Source organism: Gorilla gorilla, chromosome 10, assembly GCF_029281585.2.
Source record: "Gorilla gorilla gorilla isolate KB3781 chromosome 10, NHGRI_mGorGor1-v2.1_pri, whole genome shotgun sequence".
NCBI classification, from domain to species: Eukaryota; Metazoa; Chordata; class Mammalia; order Primates; family Hominidae; genus Gorilla; species Gorilla gorilla.
In genome coordinates, this window is record NC_073234.2 from 104,849,011 (window position 1) to 104,861,451 (window position 12,441).

General features: G+C 37.7%; 1 protein-coding gene across 12 annotated transcripts in view; it reads right to left on the reverse strand.

Annotated features, from left to right (window-relative positions):
• POC1B (POC1 centriolar protein B) overlaps nt 1–12,441 on the reverse strand; it is a 171,595-nt gene that overhangs the window by 105,505 nt on the left and 53,649 nt on the right. For all 12 annotated transcript variants that reach the window (XM_055357908.2, XM_019038801.4, XM_055357906.2 and 9 more), the window contains 5 exons: nt 8,625–8,732; nt 8,073–8,188; nt 6,819–6,952; nt 4,065–4,133; nt 3,218–3,370 (listed from right to left, as the gene is read on the reverse strand). In XM_055357908.2, coding sequence (XP_055213883.1) covers nt 3,218–3,370; nt 4,065–4,133; nt 6,819–6,952; nt 8,073–8,188; nt 8,625–8,732 — 580 coding nt within the window. The remainder of the gene's footprint in view (nt 1–3,217; nt 3,371–4,064; nt 4,134–6,818; nt 6,953–8,072; nt 8,189–8,624; nt 8,733–12,441) is intronic.

The window sequence follows — 12,441 nt, forward strand, 5'->3', positions numbered from 1 at the left end:
TGGGTAGGGTCAAGATACCTTGTGTAAAAACTGGGCTTCTTTCCCATCAAAAAAAAGAGAGAAAGGTACTGTTCTCATGTTTTTAATTAAGATGGAGTGCCTAGGCCAGGAGTACTATGAAGGATCTGTAGTTAGATAAGTAGGAAGAACCCGGGAGGGGGCTATTTCACATAGAGAGAATTTGATATTTCATGCCTTCTTTCATGTGGCCTCCTTCTCTCATTTATTTTAAAAGTAATATGGCTATCACCCCCTCTATCCATGTAGGAATTAGTAATTTATACATTTAGTCAGCTGGTACCCAAGATCTAAGACTCTGCAGGATTCCCCACCTTCAAACAAGTGAAGCGCTTAAGGCTAGCAAAGGGGTGGCTTTTGCAAAAGGCCAAACTATTTTACTCAGCAGATTGAGATTATGCAATTCAGATGAGTCTCATAGAAAACATAATACAAATCATAAAAATGTTATCTCGTTTCAAACTCAGAAATAAAACACTCATGGTCACTGCAAACAGAGAAAGAAAAATTCATCAGTTCACTTAGATACCATTTATTCTACATATTTTAATAAGATGTTTATTTTCCTTAAATCCTAATACTGACCTCAAAAAAAGATTTCTTAGTTTTAAAATATTTCCCAAGTAACTGTATGTAAATTTGCCTAAAGCTTTGAAAAAAACCTAATCTACTGAATTTAGTATTTCAAGGTAAAGTTTACTAATCATAAATGAACACAGCACAACTTCTATTCTGACTATTCCATTCTGTGTGAAAGTTTTGAACTAAGTAGTCTTTGGCTTAGTGAGGGATCCATATTTATTAATTTGAAGTAGAGTCTTTAAAACACAATTTGGTACTTAACAATTATTTATGCATAATACTAAAGTTGTTCCCTGTCCAGAAAATTTCACAACCTTGACTTTTTTATAAGAGATTTTTTTTTTTTTTGAGACGGAGTCTCGCCCTGTTGCCCAGGCTGGAGTGCACTGACATGATCTCGGCTCACTGCAACCTCCGCCTCCCAGGTTCAAGCGATTCTACTGCCTCAGCCTCCTGAGTAGCTGGGATTATAGGCACGCGCCACCACACCCAGCAAATTTTTGTATTTTTAGTAGAGATGGGGTTTCACCATGTTGGTCAGGCTAGTCTCGAACTCCTGACCTCATTAGCCGCCCACCTCGGCCTTCCAAAGTGCTGGGATTACAGGCATGAGCCACCGCACCTGGCCCAAGAGATTTTTTAGGAAAAAAAAAAAAAAAAAGAAAGAAACAATTACAACAATTGGTTGTTCATATACAGAATCCTATCACTCTTCTGGCATTTTATATCACAGGGCCTCAAAGTGTTTTACAAAAGCAAGTCATGTTTTATACTTAATTTAAGCAGCCATGCATGTTTACAGATAATTTAAACTGTGTACACAGAGGCTGACTACCTTAAGGTCACAAAAAAAAATTCAGTCACAAGGCTCAGCATTTTGTATACTGCAATTGAACTCTAATTCCACGATGAAGAAAAGTCAGTGTTTAATAGAATTTTTAGGGATATATGTGAAAAATTTGTTTGAGAGTGGCTTTGCATGGCCTGGGTCAGCCTGACCCAGCAACACAAAGCAGCCCAGCTGGTTTAATGGCTTTTTGGCTGTACCATAAGAGCAGAGCCACTCAGGCAACTCCTTGACATTTTAAAGAAAGCCTAGCACTCTGAAATGAACTGGGGCTGACAGTAAATCAGAGAAAAAATAGCTTGAGTCTCTGTGCTGAGGTGAGTGTGGAGTCATGGAAATAGCACCTAATTCACGAGGAAAGCAGTCTCGGGATCAGCCCGCAGTTCTGCCACCCAACACCCTGGAAAGTGGCCAAATGGATATTTCCCTCCTGATCAGTCTTGGCCAAACCACAAGATGACAGAATAAAAATACCAAGAGTTAATAAAACCAACTTGGATAATACAAGAAAAAAATACTCAAGTTAAATTAAAATATATTTCACATGTATTTTATATGAATTTATATGATCACGGGGATAAGAAATATAACTAGAAACAGAAGCAAAAAAATGGGAAAACCAAGTTAGATTACTTTTTTCTTTTAAATAAAAGAAAAATGATAATACAATAAGTAGTACAAAGAAGTGGTAACATGATTAATACTTCAGAAGAACTGAAAAGATTGTCAGAAGTTGGAAAAGACAAAGATTATAGCCAAGAACTGAAAGTCAACACTACCAGGGAAAAGCAAAGACAGAAATCCCAACATATGGCTGGATTAAACAAAATCTAGAAAATAGTTTAAAAAACAAACAACAAAAACATATACTTAGATGCACAACTGGAGACTAGCAGAAGTGCCTGAGATAACAGCAAAAACCAAGACTAAGGAAAACGAAATGAAAGAAGTGATGTGGCTGAGGGTACATGCACAGCATGAACAGTGAATGCGGCTACCGTGCATTGCTGCTCAGGAATACATCTCAAGAACTCAAAATACCTAACTCTAAAAGCAAAGAGACTGCCAGTGATAAAAATTCAGATGAACAGGTAATTTCTGAAGTCAGCTCTTAGAAGAGAAACGGCTGAAGAAGAATCATGCAAAATAAGAATAGGCTAACATCAGCTAAGCATCTAGCAAAGATAAATCTCTCTTTGAAGACAAAAGAATGCTTAAATCATAACACTTAAATTCATAGGACCTAAGGGAATTTGTCAGCAAAAACCTACAGCTAAATAGATAACTATATATGCAAAATATATTCAGGCAATAACATTGTCTTAATTATTAGATTTAATCACTAACTCTCTTCTTTTACCTGTCCATAAGATTTTTTTTTTGCTGTAAAAGAGTTTTAAGCTACTTATTTCAATAACCATTATAAAAATTCTTGCCCTCCAGCCTTATTCTCATGACAGCCATCACATGACCTCCCTAAACACACCTAGAATATAAAGCTAGTTTAGACTTCACAGTCACCAGAGGCCTTAGATTTAATTTCTCATTTCCTATTACTATCAACACTATTTTTTAGTTTTACTTCTGGGCCTTCAAGAAACAAATATAAAACTTTATTACACACTATAGTGAAAACAACTGTTTATCAAAGTGCTGCTGTTTTAAGGCAGCACTAGGTTTTATATGTAATTCAGTAATTTCAAACACCTCCTTCAGCAAAAGCCTCAAAATGTACACAAAATGTAGGACAAATATGAACAAAATACTCACTTCTACAGTCTCAACTTTTTCCTCATGGGGATGTGGTGTTCTTGGGTAGATATCAAGAAGATGTGGTGGTGAATCAAAATGTAATCTTTTGAGATTTCTTTTGGTAAGACCTTTACAATGCAATTCATCAAAGTTAGTCCTCCATAATAAGACCTATGAAAAAAGTCAATGATGTTGGCAGTTATTGACTTGCATGTACAAGCAATAGAACTGATTTTAAAACCCACAATATACAGAATTGTCTCCCAAAGTAGGAAGGGTAGATATATATTTCAACTATGTTACTATTTCTCAATATCTTTTTTTAAGATGTGGTTGGGGGAGAGATTTAACATTTTGAATTGCCTTCATGTCTGGTTTAAAATTCATATTAAGAAAATATCTGGTTATCTTAAAATCCTCTTTTTTTTTGGTCAAAGCCCAAAACCATGTTTTGGACTGGTCATTCACTTTATTCAATAAATCTGGCCATGAATGACTTTTGGTCATTTCAGATAAATGCAGATTTGGTATATAAATGATTTATATTTACCATCCTCAAGAAGCTTAAGATTAGGCAATGATTCAAGCAAAAGTGCTATATAATTACTGAAAGTGAACATATAGTGTCAGTTACATGTATAGTTAAGTGTAAAATGAGCAAAAGAAAATAACTATTTGAGTTCCCAAAATTTAGAACTGGCTCTGTTTCAGCCATGAGACAGCAGACTTCATGGTACTAATTAAAATATAAACTCATTGACAAACATCTTAACATACACAAACTAGCTGGTTGTAAAACTCTTAGCTGAGGTCAAGGATTCCTTTACCTTAACCAAATCAAAGAGGAGCTGAAAGGTTTACAAACCTGTGTGTCTGCACCTCCTGATGCAAATAGCTCTCCACCTTTTGAAAATGAAACAGTAAAGACAGGTCCCTGAGAAATAAAGGGAAATAAAGAAAAAAAGTACTTGGTAATGCTTTCTCATGGCCAAGAAGACTATGGATATCAATTTCTCATCCTAATTTATGCATACTACTCATGCAATAAGTCTGATAAAACACATCAGGTGCTAGCAACTAATGCTGGCGAGTAAAGATAATCAAAGAATCAACCCAATCATATTAAAACACAAATAAATGATACTAAAAATACTAAAAATTAATTAAAAAAATAACTTTTTTCTCCTTTCAAGAAAAGCTTGTACATATGTAAGTTCATAAGAATTTCTGTTAAGATTTTCTGGCTTTGGACTCTGTATTCAACCAATCACTAGCAGAAACTGAATGATAAATATGTAGGTAATGGGAATGAGGCTATTTACATGAAGTCCATTTCCTGACCAATGGGCTTCACTGAGTTCCCCCTTCATGTAGGCAACCATAAACCACTAAAAGTGTAAAGAGCAGAACACAGATAGGAAGAGAGCTGTGAATGATTAAAATCAGTATCACAATTGTGAGAAAGATGAATTGGAGTAAGATGCTTGGTTGGAGGCCAGTTAGGAAGTTCCTGTAATTATCTAGGTGAGAGGTAATGAAAACCTGAAATTGAGCAGTTACTGCGGAGTTGTACAAGACTGTGCTTGGCACAGTCACAAGATGGATAGCCTCTAGGTCAATTTTTCAGTCCAGATAAGAGTAAGTACTTCTTATCTCAAAAATATTAATATATACCATATGTTTTTAATATGTCCTTAATCTATACAAGAAAAGTTTTAGGGAAAAACATCTTGCATTTTCCCAAGTAGACTATCCCACAGATTTAGATTATAATATTAATAGCTTCATAAACACCTTCACTTCCAGACTAAAATTCCATCTTCATGTAGTGTTTTCCTACTGAAAGACTGTGTTTATCTTTTTTCCCTATTATTTTGTACTTTTTTCATGGATATTTCAATCCTTGGCCACTTTTATTTGTTGTGTTTATTCAGCCTAAATCCATGGATATGCATATATTTAAGCTGGTTAGTGTTTATTTCTGCTTTACCCTAACACCACTGCAGAATAAATGATAACACAAAGCAGGAAGCCAGGCAGAACCTGTGAAAAAGAAACTCTTCTCTTCTAGACCACAAGGCTCATTCTATTTCTAGATATAAACAGCTTATACTTGTTAAAAGGAAGTACCTCAAAAAAAAAAGAGGATGCATTCTAAAAAATTCAGAGAAGTTTGAATATTGTCTGGAAGAAAAGAATAGTTTATATACTCAAAAAAATTTATCTAGGCTGGGCACAGTGGCTTACACCTGTAATCCCAGCACTTTGGGAGGCCAAGGCAGGCAGATTACCTGAGGTCAGGAGTTCAAAACAAGCCTGGCCAACATGGTGAAACCCTGTCTCTTCTAAACAAACAAACAAAGAAAAAATTAGCTGGGCGTGGTGGTGCGCCTGTACAGAAGGCTGAGGTAGGAGAATCGCTTGAACCCAGGAGGCAGAGGTTACAGTGAGCCGAGATTGTGCCACTGCACTCCAGCCTGGGTGACAGACTAAGAATCCATCTCAGAAATAAAGAAATAATAAATTTAAAAAATTGATCTATATGCCAGGGAGGGATCTTTGAACAGGCTCAATAAAAGGCACCCCTCTTACCTACTTGGTTCTAAACCAATTGAGAAATAAGACAAAGGAATACAGCACATAAGAATCGAAATATCACCTTTCTTTCTAATAAATGCTTGTAAAAAGAGAATGTGGCCTTTATGTGTAACACAAACAGGCTTTCTAGAACTGATGCCCAGAATGAGTCACAGGCAACACTAGACAAGGGCAGGTCTCCCCACAAGGAATATCAGAGAAAAACAGTGAAGAATGGCTACTCCCAAAGGCAGGAGAATAGAAGGTGTTAGGCTGTGCTTACCCAATTTCTCCTAAACCCACCAACAAATTAGCAGAAGGAGTGAGGGAGAGGTGTGAGAGGCTGGGTGTCAGGGCTAAGCGGGACAGCCTCCACATGAAGGAAGGATCTGAAGTATGGAATCTACTTACCCATCACCATTTACCCAGTCAATCTATACAACATACTGATAAAGACAGCAGGAGAAGATTCATTTAATGGCCATTGAAAGATACACATTGATTCTGATAAGAATTACAACAAATAATATTTCTTTTTTTCTTCTATTTTTTTTTTTTTTTTTTTTTTTTGACAGAGTCTTGCTCTGTTGCCGGGCTGGAGTGCAGTGGCGCAATCTCAGCTCACTGCAGCCTCCCGCTCCTGGGTTCAAGTGATGCCCCTGCCTTAGCCTCCCAACCAAGTAGCTTGGATTACAGGCATGTGCCACCACACCTGGCTGATTTTTTGTATTTTAGTAGAAATGGGGTTTCATTATGTTGGCCAAGATGGTCTCGATCTCCTGACCTCAGGTGATCCGCCTGCCTCAGCCTCCCAAATTGTTGGGATTACAGGCGTGAGCCACCACGCCCAGCCACAAATAATATTTCTAAGAGTTGCTTCCAGAGGATAAAAACAGCCTTGGAAGTAAAAAAATTTTATGATAGCAGTAATGTGTGCTATGTCTGGAAAAATAATAAAGGGACATAAAAATGGATCAGAAATTTAAAATATATATTATTTTATATTTTTATATATAAAAAGCAAGAATCTGAGTGTTAATACCGTATGTCCTTGAAGTGTATAGATGAGCCTTCCTTCTAAGAGGTCCAGAATCTTAAGGGTACCATCTGAAGAAGCTGTGATGAGATAGTCACCCGAAGGATGGAATGATATGCAATTAACTCCACCGCTGTGAACTGATTTGTAGAAAATAAAAGCAAAAAGTTCAGAGAACAATTCTTACTTTTGAAGATACCCCAGTGCCTTATCAGCAATAGGTTGCAAACAAGAGCACTGTTTCCACAACAACAAAACTCTATATGGCTCACTAAAACGAGTATTTTGGCATCACATAGCATTAAGCTTCCAGTTAGAGAGCCAGAATAACTTTAAAAATGAGACTGTGTCACGGAAAGGTAATCTTATTGACCACATTACTATAAATTCTTTGGATATATTGCCAATAAAACTGACAGTTAATCATCACCAGCTCAGATAGGGTATATAACCTAGTCTCAAATTAAAGGTAATAACTAATTAGTGGCTTGGGATTGAAGGGAGAAAAGTGTGGAGACAGTTTGAAACAGGCACAGTCCTGCCATCATGCTTGAGAATTTGTTTCCAGACAGTATCCTTCCAACAGGAGGCAGTATAACACAATGATCAAAAGTTAATTTTTCTATGCACTGTGTAAGCAGGAAGACCTAAGTAGTTCTATTGATTCTTTGAGCAAGTTAATTACCCTATTTAAATCTCAATTTCCTTATCTTAAAAATGTGAGTAATAATGATACCTCCTAGGAATATTGTTTAGATTTGGCACAGTGTCTGCTACATGGTAAACACTGGATAAGCTACTATGTTTAATAATCATTTGGATTTAATATAAATCCAATATAAACCAAAAAATTCACTTCTCTTTTAGTTCAATATCAATACATAGGCATAGTAGGTAGTTGTTTTCTACCAGTTATAACACCTATTTGTGCTCACGTAACTCCCTGTGATTCAGAATTCAGTCATTTCTATCCTGACTTCTCACACAATGCTGATAACCAGAGTTTGAAAATCTCGTAGCAACTTCTTTTTTTTTTTTTTTAAACCAGCCCTCACAACATTTTTAAGGTCTCTTCACTTCCTGTTTTCCTTGAGCTTCCGAGACCCTGCTGTTGATGGGAGCTAATTATACTATTCTCTAGCCTGTTCCAAGGCAGCCCATGACCCCAAGTAAGACAGCCAAACCACACCAACAAGGAGAATCAGTCCTTCCAAAAGGAGTCCATTCAGTAACTGAATTTTTTGTTAGGAAAATTGTTACCTTGGTAATGCTGTAGTAGTTTGTTCACTCTTACATCCCAGACTTTCACAGTTTGATCAGAACCTGCTGAAGCTATGCATGTACCACTAGGGTTAAAGTCCACAAAATTTGCAAATCTAGGAGGAAAGAATAAGATGACCTAATATTTCAATTTCTTTTTTTTTTTTATGAGACGGAGTCTCACTCTTGTCACCCAGGCTGGAGTGCAGTGGCGCAATGTCGGCTCACCGCAACCTCCGCCTCCTGGGTTCAAGTGATTCTTCCACCTCAGCCTCCCGAGTAGCTGGAATTACAGGCGCATATCACCATGCCCAGGTAATTTTTGTATTTTTAGTGGAGACAGGGTTTCACTATGTTGGTCAGGCTGGTCTCAAACTCCTGACCTCAGGTGATCCGCCTGCCTCAGCCTCCCGAAGTGCTGGCATTACAGGCGTGAGCCACCGCACCCGGCCATATTTCAATTTCTTTACTCATTTCTTTATTTAAATTGTTATAATCAAACATCTCCTTAGAAAACTAACCCACATAAATGCACAAAGAAAGTGTACTTACCCAACGGAATCTGAGAAGTTATTAACACATTGCTTATTTGTGGTATCCCAAATTTTAATAGTTTTATCCTCACTACATGACACAATTAATCTTCCATCGGGTGAAAATCTAGAAAGAAGAAGAAAGAAGATGTTTTATGTGAAAGGCTCTGGAGAGTCACCACCTCACCTCTACACCACAAATAAACCAGGCTGTAAATATTAAATACCAGAGACCACTGTTACCATCCCATGCAGTAAAGTCATATTCTGCAGCCAAGATCTTCATCATGACAAACAACACTGACAGACCATTAAAAGGTCAAAATATGCTATGTAGACTAACCAAGTTGCTTTTTTCCTTTTATTCTTTTATTAAAATAATTTTGGTTTTATTGCATCTGCTTTGGGGTTTTGATTCAATTCTGTACTCACTCTAAGCCAAGTGCCTTGTATTTTTAAAAGAACTCTCTTCTATTTCTGTCACTTGCCAGCATTATCCATATGATTCAAGAGAGAGCCTTTATTACTCATCCGACCAAGCTTGCAGTGAAACTTTTTGTAAGAAAAGGAATGGTGTGTTGAGAATTAAAATTAAGTGACATCACCAACAAAAGAACCTAACTGCCCATGCCTGTAACTTCCTGGACTTGGGGAGGCCAGAGAGCTCCAATAGACTGAAAATAGGACAATTCATTTATACAGAACAGAACAGAAGTTCCTTCATGGAGAAATCTATCATCCACATGCCCCATTAAAAAGCAAATGAGAAAAATCTCAGACATCTTGTCTGCTGCTTTTATGCTGTCTATTCCTTTAAGATCCTTCCCAAGGTTCTTTTTTTATTGTTTGGCCACAATGCCTTTTAAATATAAATAGAAAAGCAGAAGACCACAGAGAAAATAAAAACAAATTTTAGACTATTAGAAAACTATGAATAGTATTTTTATTATTAATATTTTCACAGCAACAAAAACCAAAAAAGACAGATTTAGGTCACAGACTATGTCTCAATTTTATTTGTAGTTTCCCTCTATGCCCACAGTAAAGATTACTATGAGTCATCAATTAAGGGTGTGGAATATAATTGAAGATTTTTCTTTTTGTTCTCTCCCTACTCCCACTCTTAAGGTTGACCTAAAATTAATTCTTTGTGACAGAAACTTTGCATCTGGCATTCACAGATTCACACAGAAAAAAGACACAAAGAAGTTCCATGTGAAATAATATTTAAAAATCAAGAAGTCTGGGTGCAGTGGCTCATGCTCGTAATCCCAGCACTTTGGGAGGCTGAGGCAGGCGGATCACCTGAGGTCAGGAGTTCGAGACCAGCCTGGCCAACAGGGTGAAACCCTGCCTCCACTAAAATAGCCAGGCATGGTGGCAGGTGCCTGTAATCCCAGCTACTCAGGAGGCTGAGGAAGGAAAACCACCTGAACCCAGGAGGCAGAGGTTGCAGTGAGCTGCGATTGTGCCACTGCACTCCAGCACTTGGGCGACAGAGCGAGACTCGCCTCAGAAAAAAAAAAAAAAAAGTCAAGAAAATAACCTTTCAAGGAAAAATTTTCCATGCTGGGTAGTTTACCCTGATTTTACAGTAAGTAAAAATTTATTAATATTTTCTTTCAGAAAATGTGAGAAAGATTCAAATCTGAAGGGCAGTATTATAAAAAGGCTCCAAACAGAGGAAGCTTATTGTTTATAGAACCTGGGGAAAAAAACCTACTCAGTATCCCCACGGATAAACTTGGCATAATAATTATAAAAAACTGGCCAGGCGCGGTGGCTCATGCCTGTAATCCCAGCAGTTTGGGAGGCCAAGGCAGGCGGATCACCTGAGGTCAGGAGTTTGAGACCAGCCTGGACAACATGGTGAAACCCCATGTCTACTAAAAAATACAAAAATTAGTGGGGCATGGTGGCAGGTGCCTGTAATCCCAGCTACTTAGGAAGCTGAGGCAGGAGAATTGCTCGAACCCGGGAGGCAGAGGTTGCAGTGAGCCGAGATCGCACCACTGCACTCTAGCCTGGGTTACAGAGTAAGACTCTGTCTCAAAAGAAAAAAAAAAAAAAAAAACCTGTAAAAAACTAATGCAAGGGATCAAACTGTGTTACTTACTAAGCTTCTTTTTAAAAAATATTACTTAATGTGACTATGTTAAGTGACCAAAATATTTCTATGAGAAGACTTAACTCTTACATTTCAAGAAAGCAATTATGGAGAAAAATATTTAATAAAATGAAATGCTTAGATAATAACAAAACATAAAAGTACTTACCCTATGACATCAACCAAATACTACCACCACCATCACATCATTATCCTACCCACATTCCTTGAGCACATGTGTCCTAGAACGGTTATTAACACATTACATGTAGCAACTCATTTAATTTTCAGCATAACCCAGTAAAACAGGTGCTACTGCTTGTCTCAATTTACAGTGAAGAAACAGAGGCACATAAAGGATAAGTAACTGCCAGTGTTATCAGGTCAGTGGGGAGAGGGGTCCGGATTTGAATCAGGCAGTTGTTTCCACAGTCAAATCTCTGAACCACTCTGCTTAAGTCTGACAAAAAGGAAAGTGTCTTCTACTGGCCCAAATTACTTAGAGCACTGGAAGTTCTGTGTGGCTTCTGTGTAAACAACAGAAGGTTCTAAAGTGGAGAGGAACCACAAGGCAGTGCTGTTAGGAGGCTATACACCATCCTTGAATAAACATCTGTGTGTGTTGCCATAAGCTGTAGGTAAAACAGACATGGTCCCTGTGTCTGCGGAGTTTGTGGGAAAAATTTTCACCCACTGATTCATTCAAAGTTTCCCTGAGCACTTGTCAGTACCTGGCACTGGGCACTGCTGTGGGTAGTAGGAATATAGCTGTGAATGAGATTGGCAAGATCCCTGCCCTTATGAGGCTTTTGTTCTAGGGAGAAGGGAGGGCACACAAAAAACATAATTTTAGAAAGTGATATGAAAAAGGGTTGTAACAAAACAGGTGCCAATTTGTCACCAGAAGCTCCATAGAGGAAACAGGATTTTAAAGGAACTTGCAAATGAGGAAAAGCATTATCTTGGTCAGCTAAAACTGCCTCCTGAGCAGGAGGGCCCATAGCTGGGAGAAACTTCCCAGAGCAAAATAAATGAAGGGGATGTGAACCTCAAATGAGTTAAAGTACAGGCAGTGGCTGGGAAGAACCTGGTGCCAGAAGGAGGCGAGGTTTCTACCATCAACTTAACAGAAACTAAAGGGGACTGAGGTTAAGGCCTTCCCCCTGCTCTGGTCACTGCATTATAATCCTGCATATGCTCTCTGTATGTGTTTTTTTGCATTTGAGGTGGCTGAAAGTGAGAATGATGATTTGTATTTCCTCCTCCTCCCTTTTATTTTTAATTAGGTACATCAAAAATAGGTTAGCACCAATAAAACAGGCTTCTCTTTGCCTTGACTTTGATTAGGAAAGGTTAGTCCTTTATTGTCAGGGCTCAAATAACATCTAACTAGACTTTTAAGAATTTAAAGAGGATATAAAATTTCTACTAAGACATTAATAGATTTCTGACTCTCTTAATTTAGTACCACCCAACTGCCTTTAAAAACTTCTACAAAGTGTGTCACCAAGATGAATATTATGTTAGTCAATAGTGACTACTGGATCAGCAAACATGGACATTCGAGAGTTTAAGAGGCATATGAGAAGTTAGCTGAACTACTACTGAATTCCTTAAACTTTACTGGTATTCACTCAAAAGAATGAGGGAATTCTTTTTTTTTTTTTTTTTTTTTTTTTTTGAGACAGGGTCACCCAGGCTGGAAAGCAGTGGTGCAATCTCGGCTTAT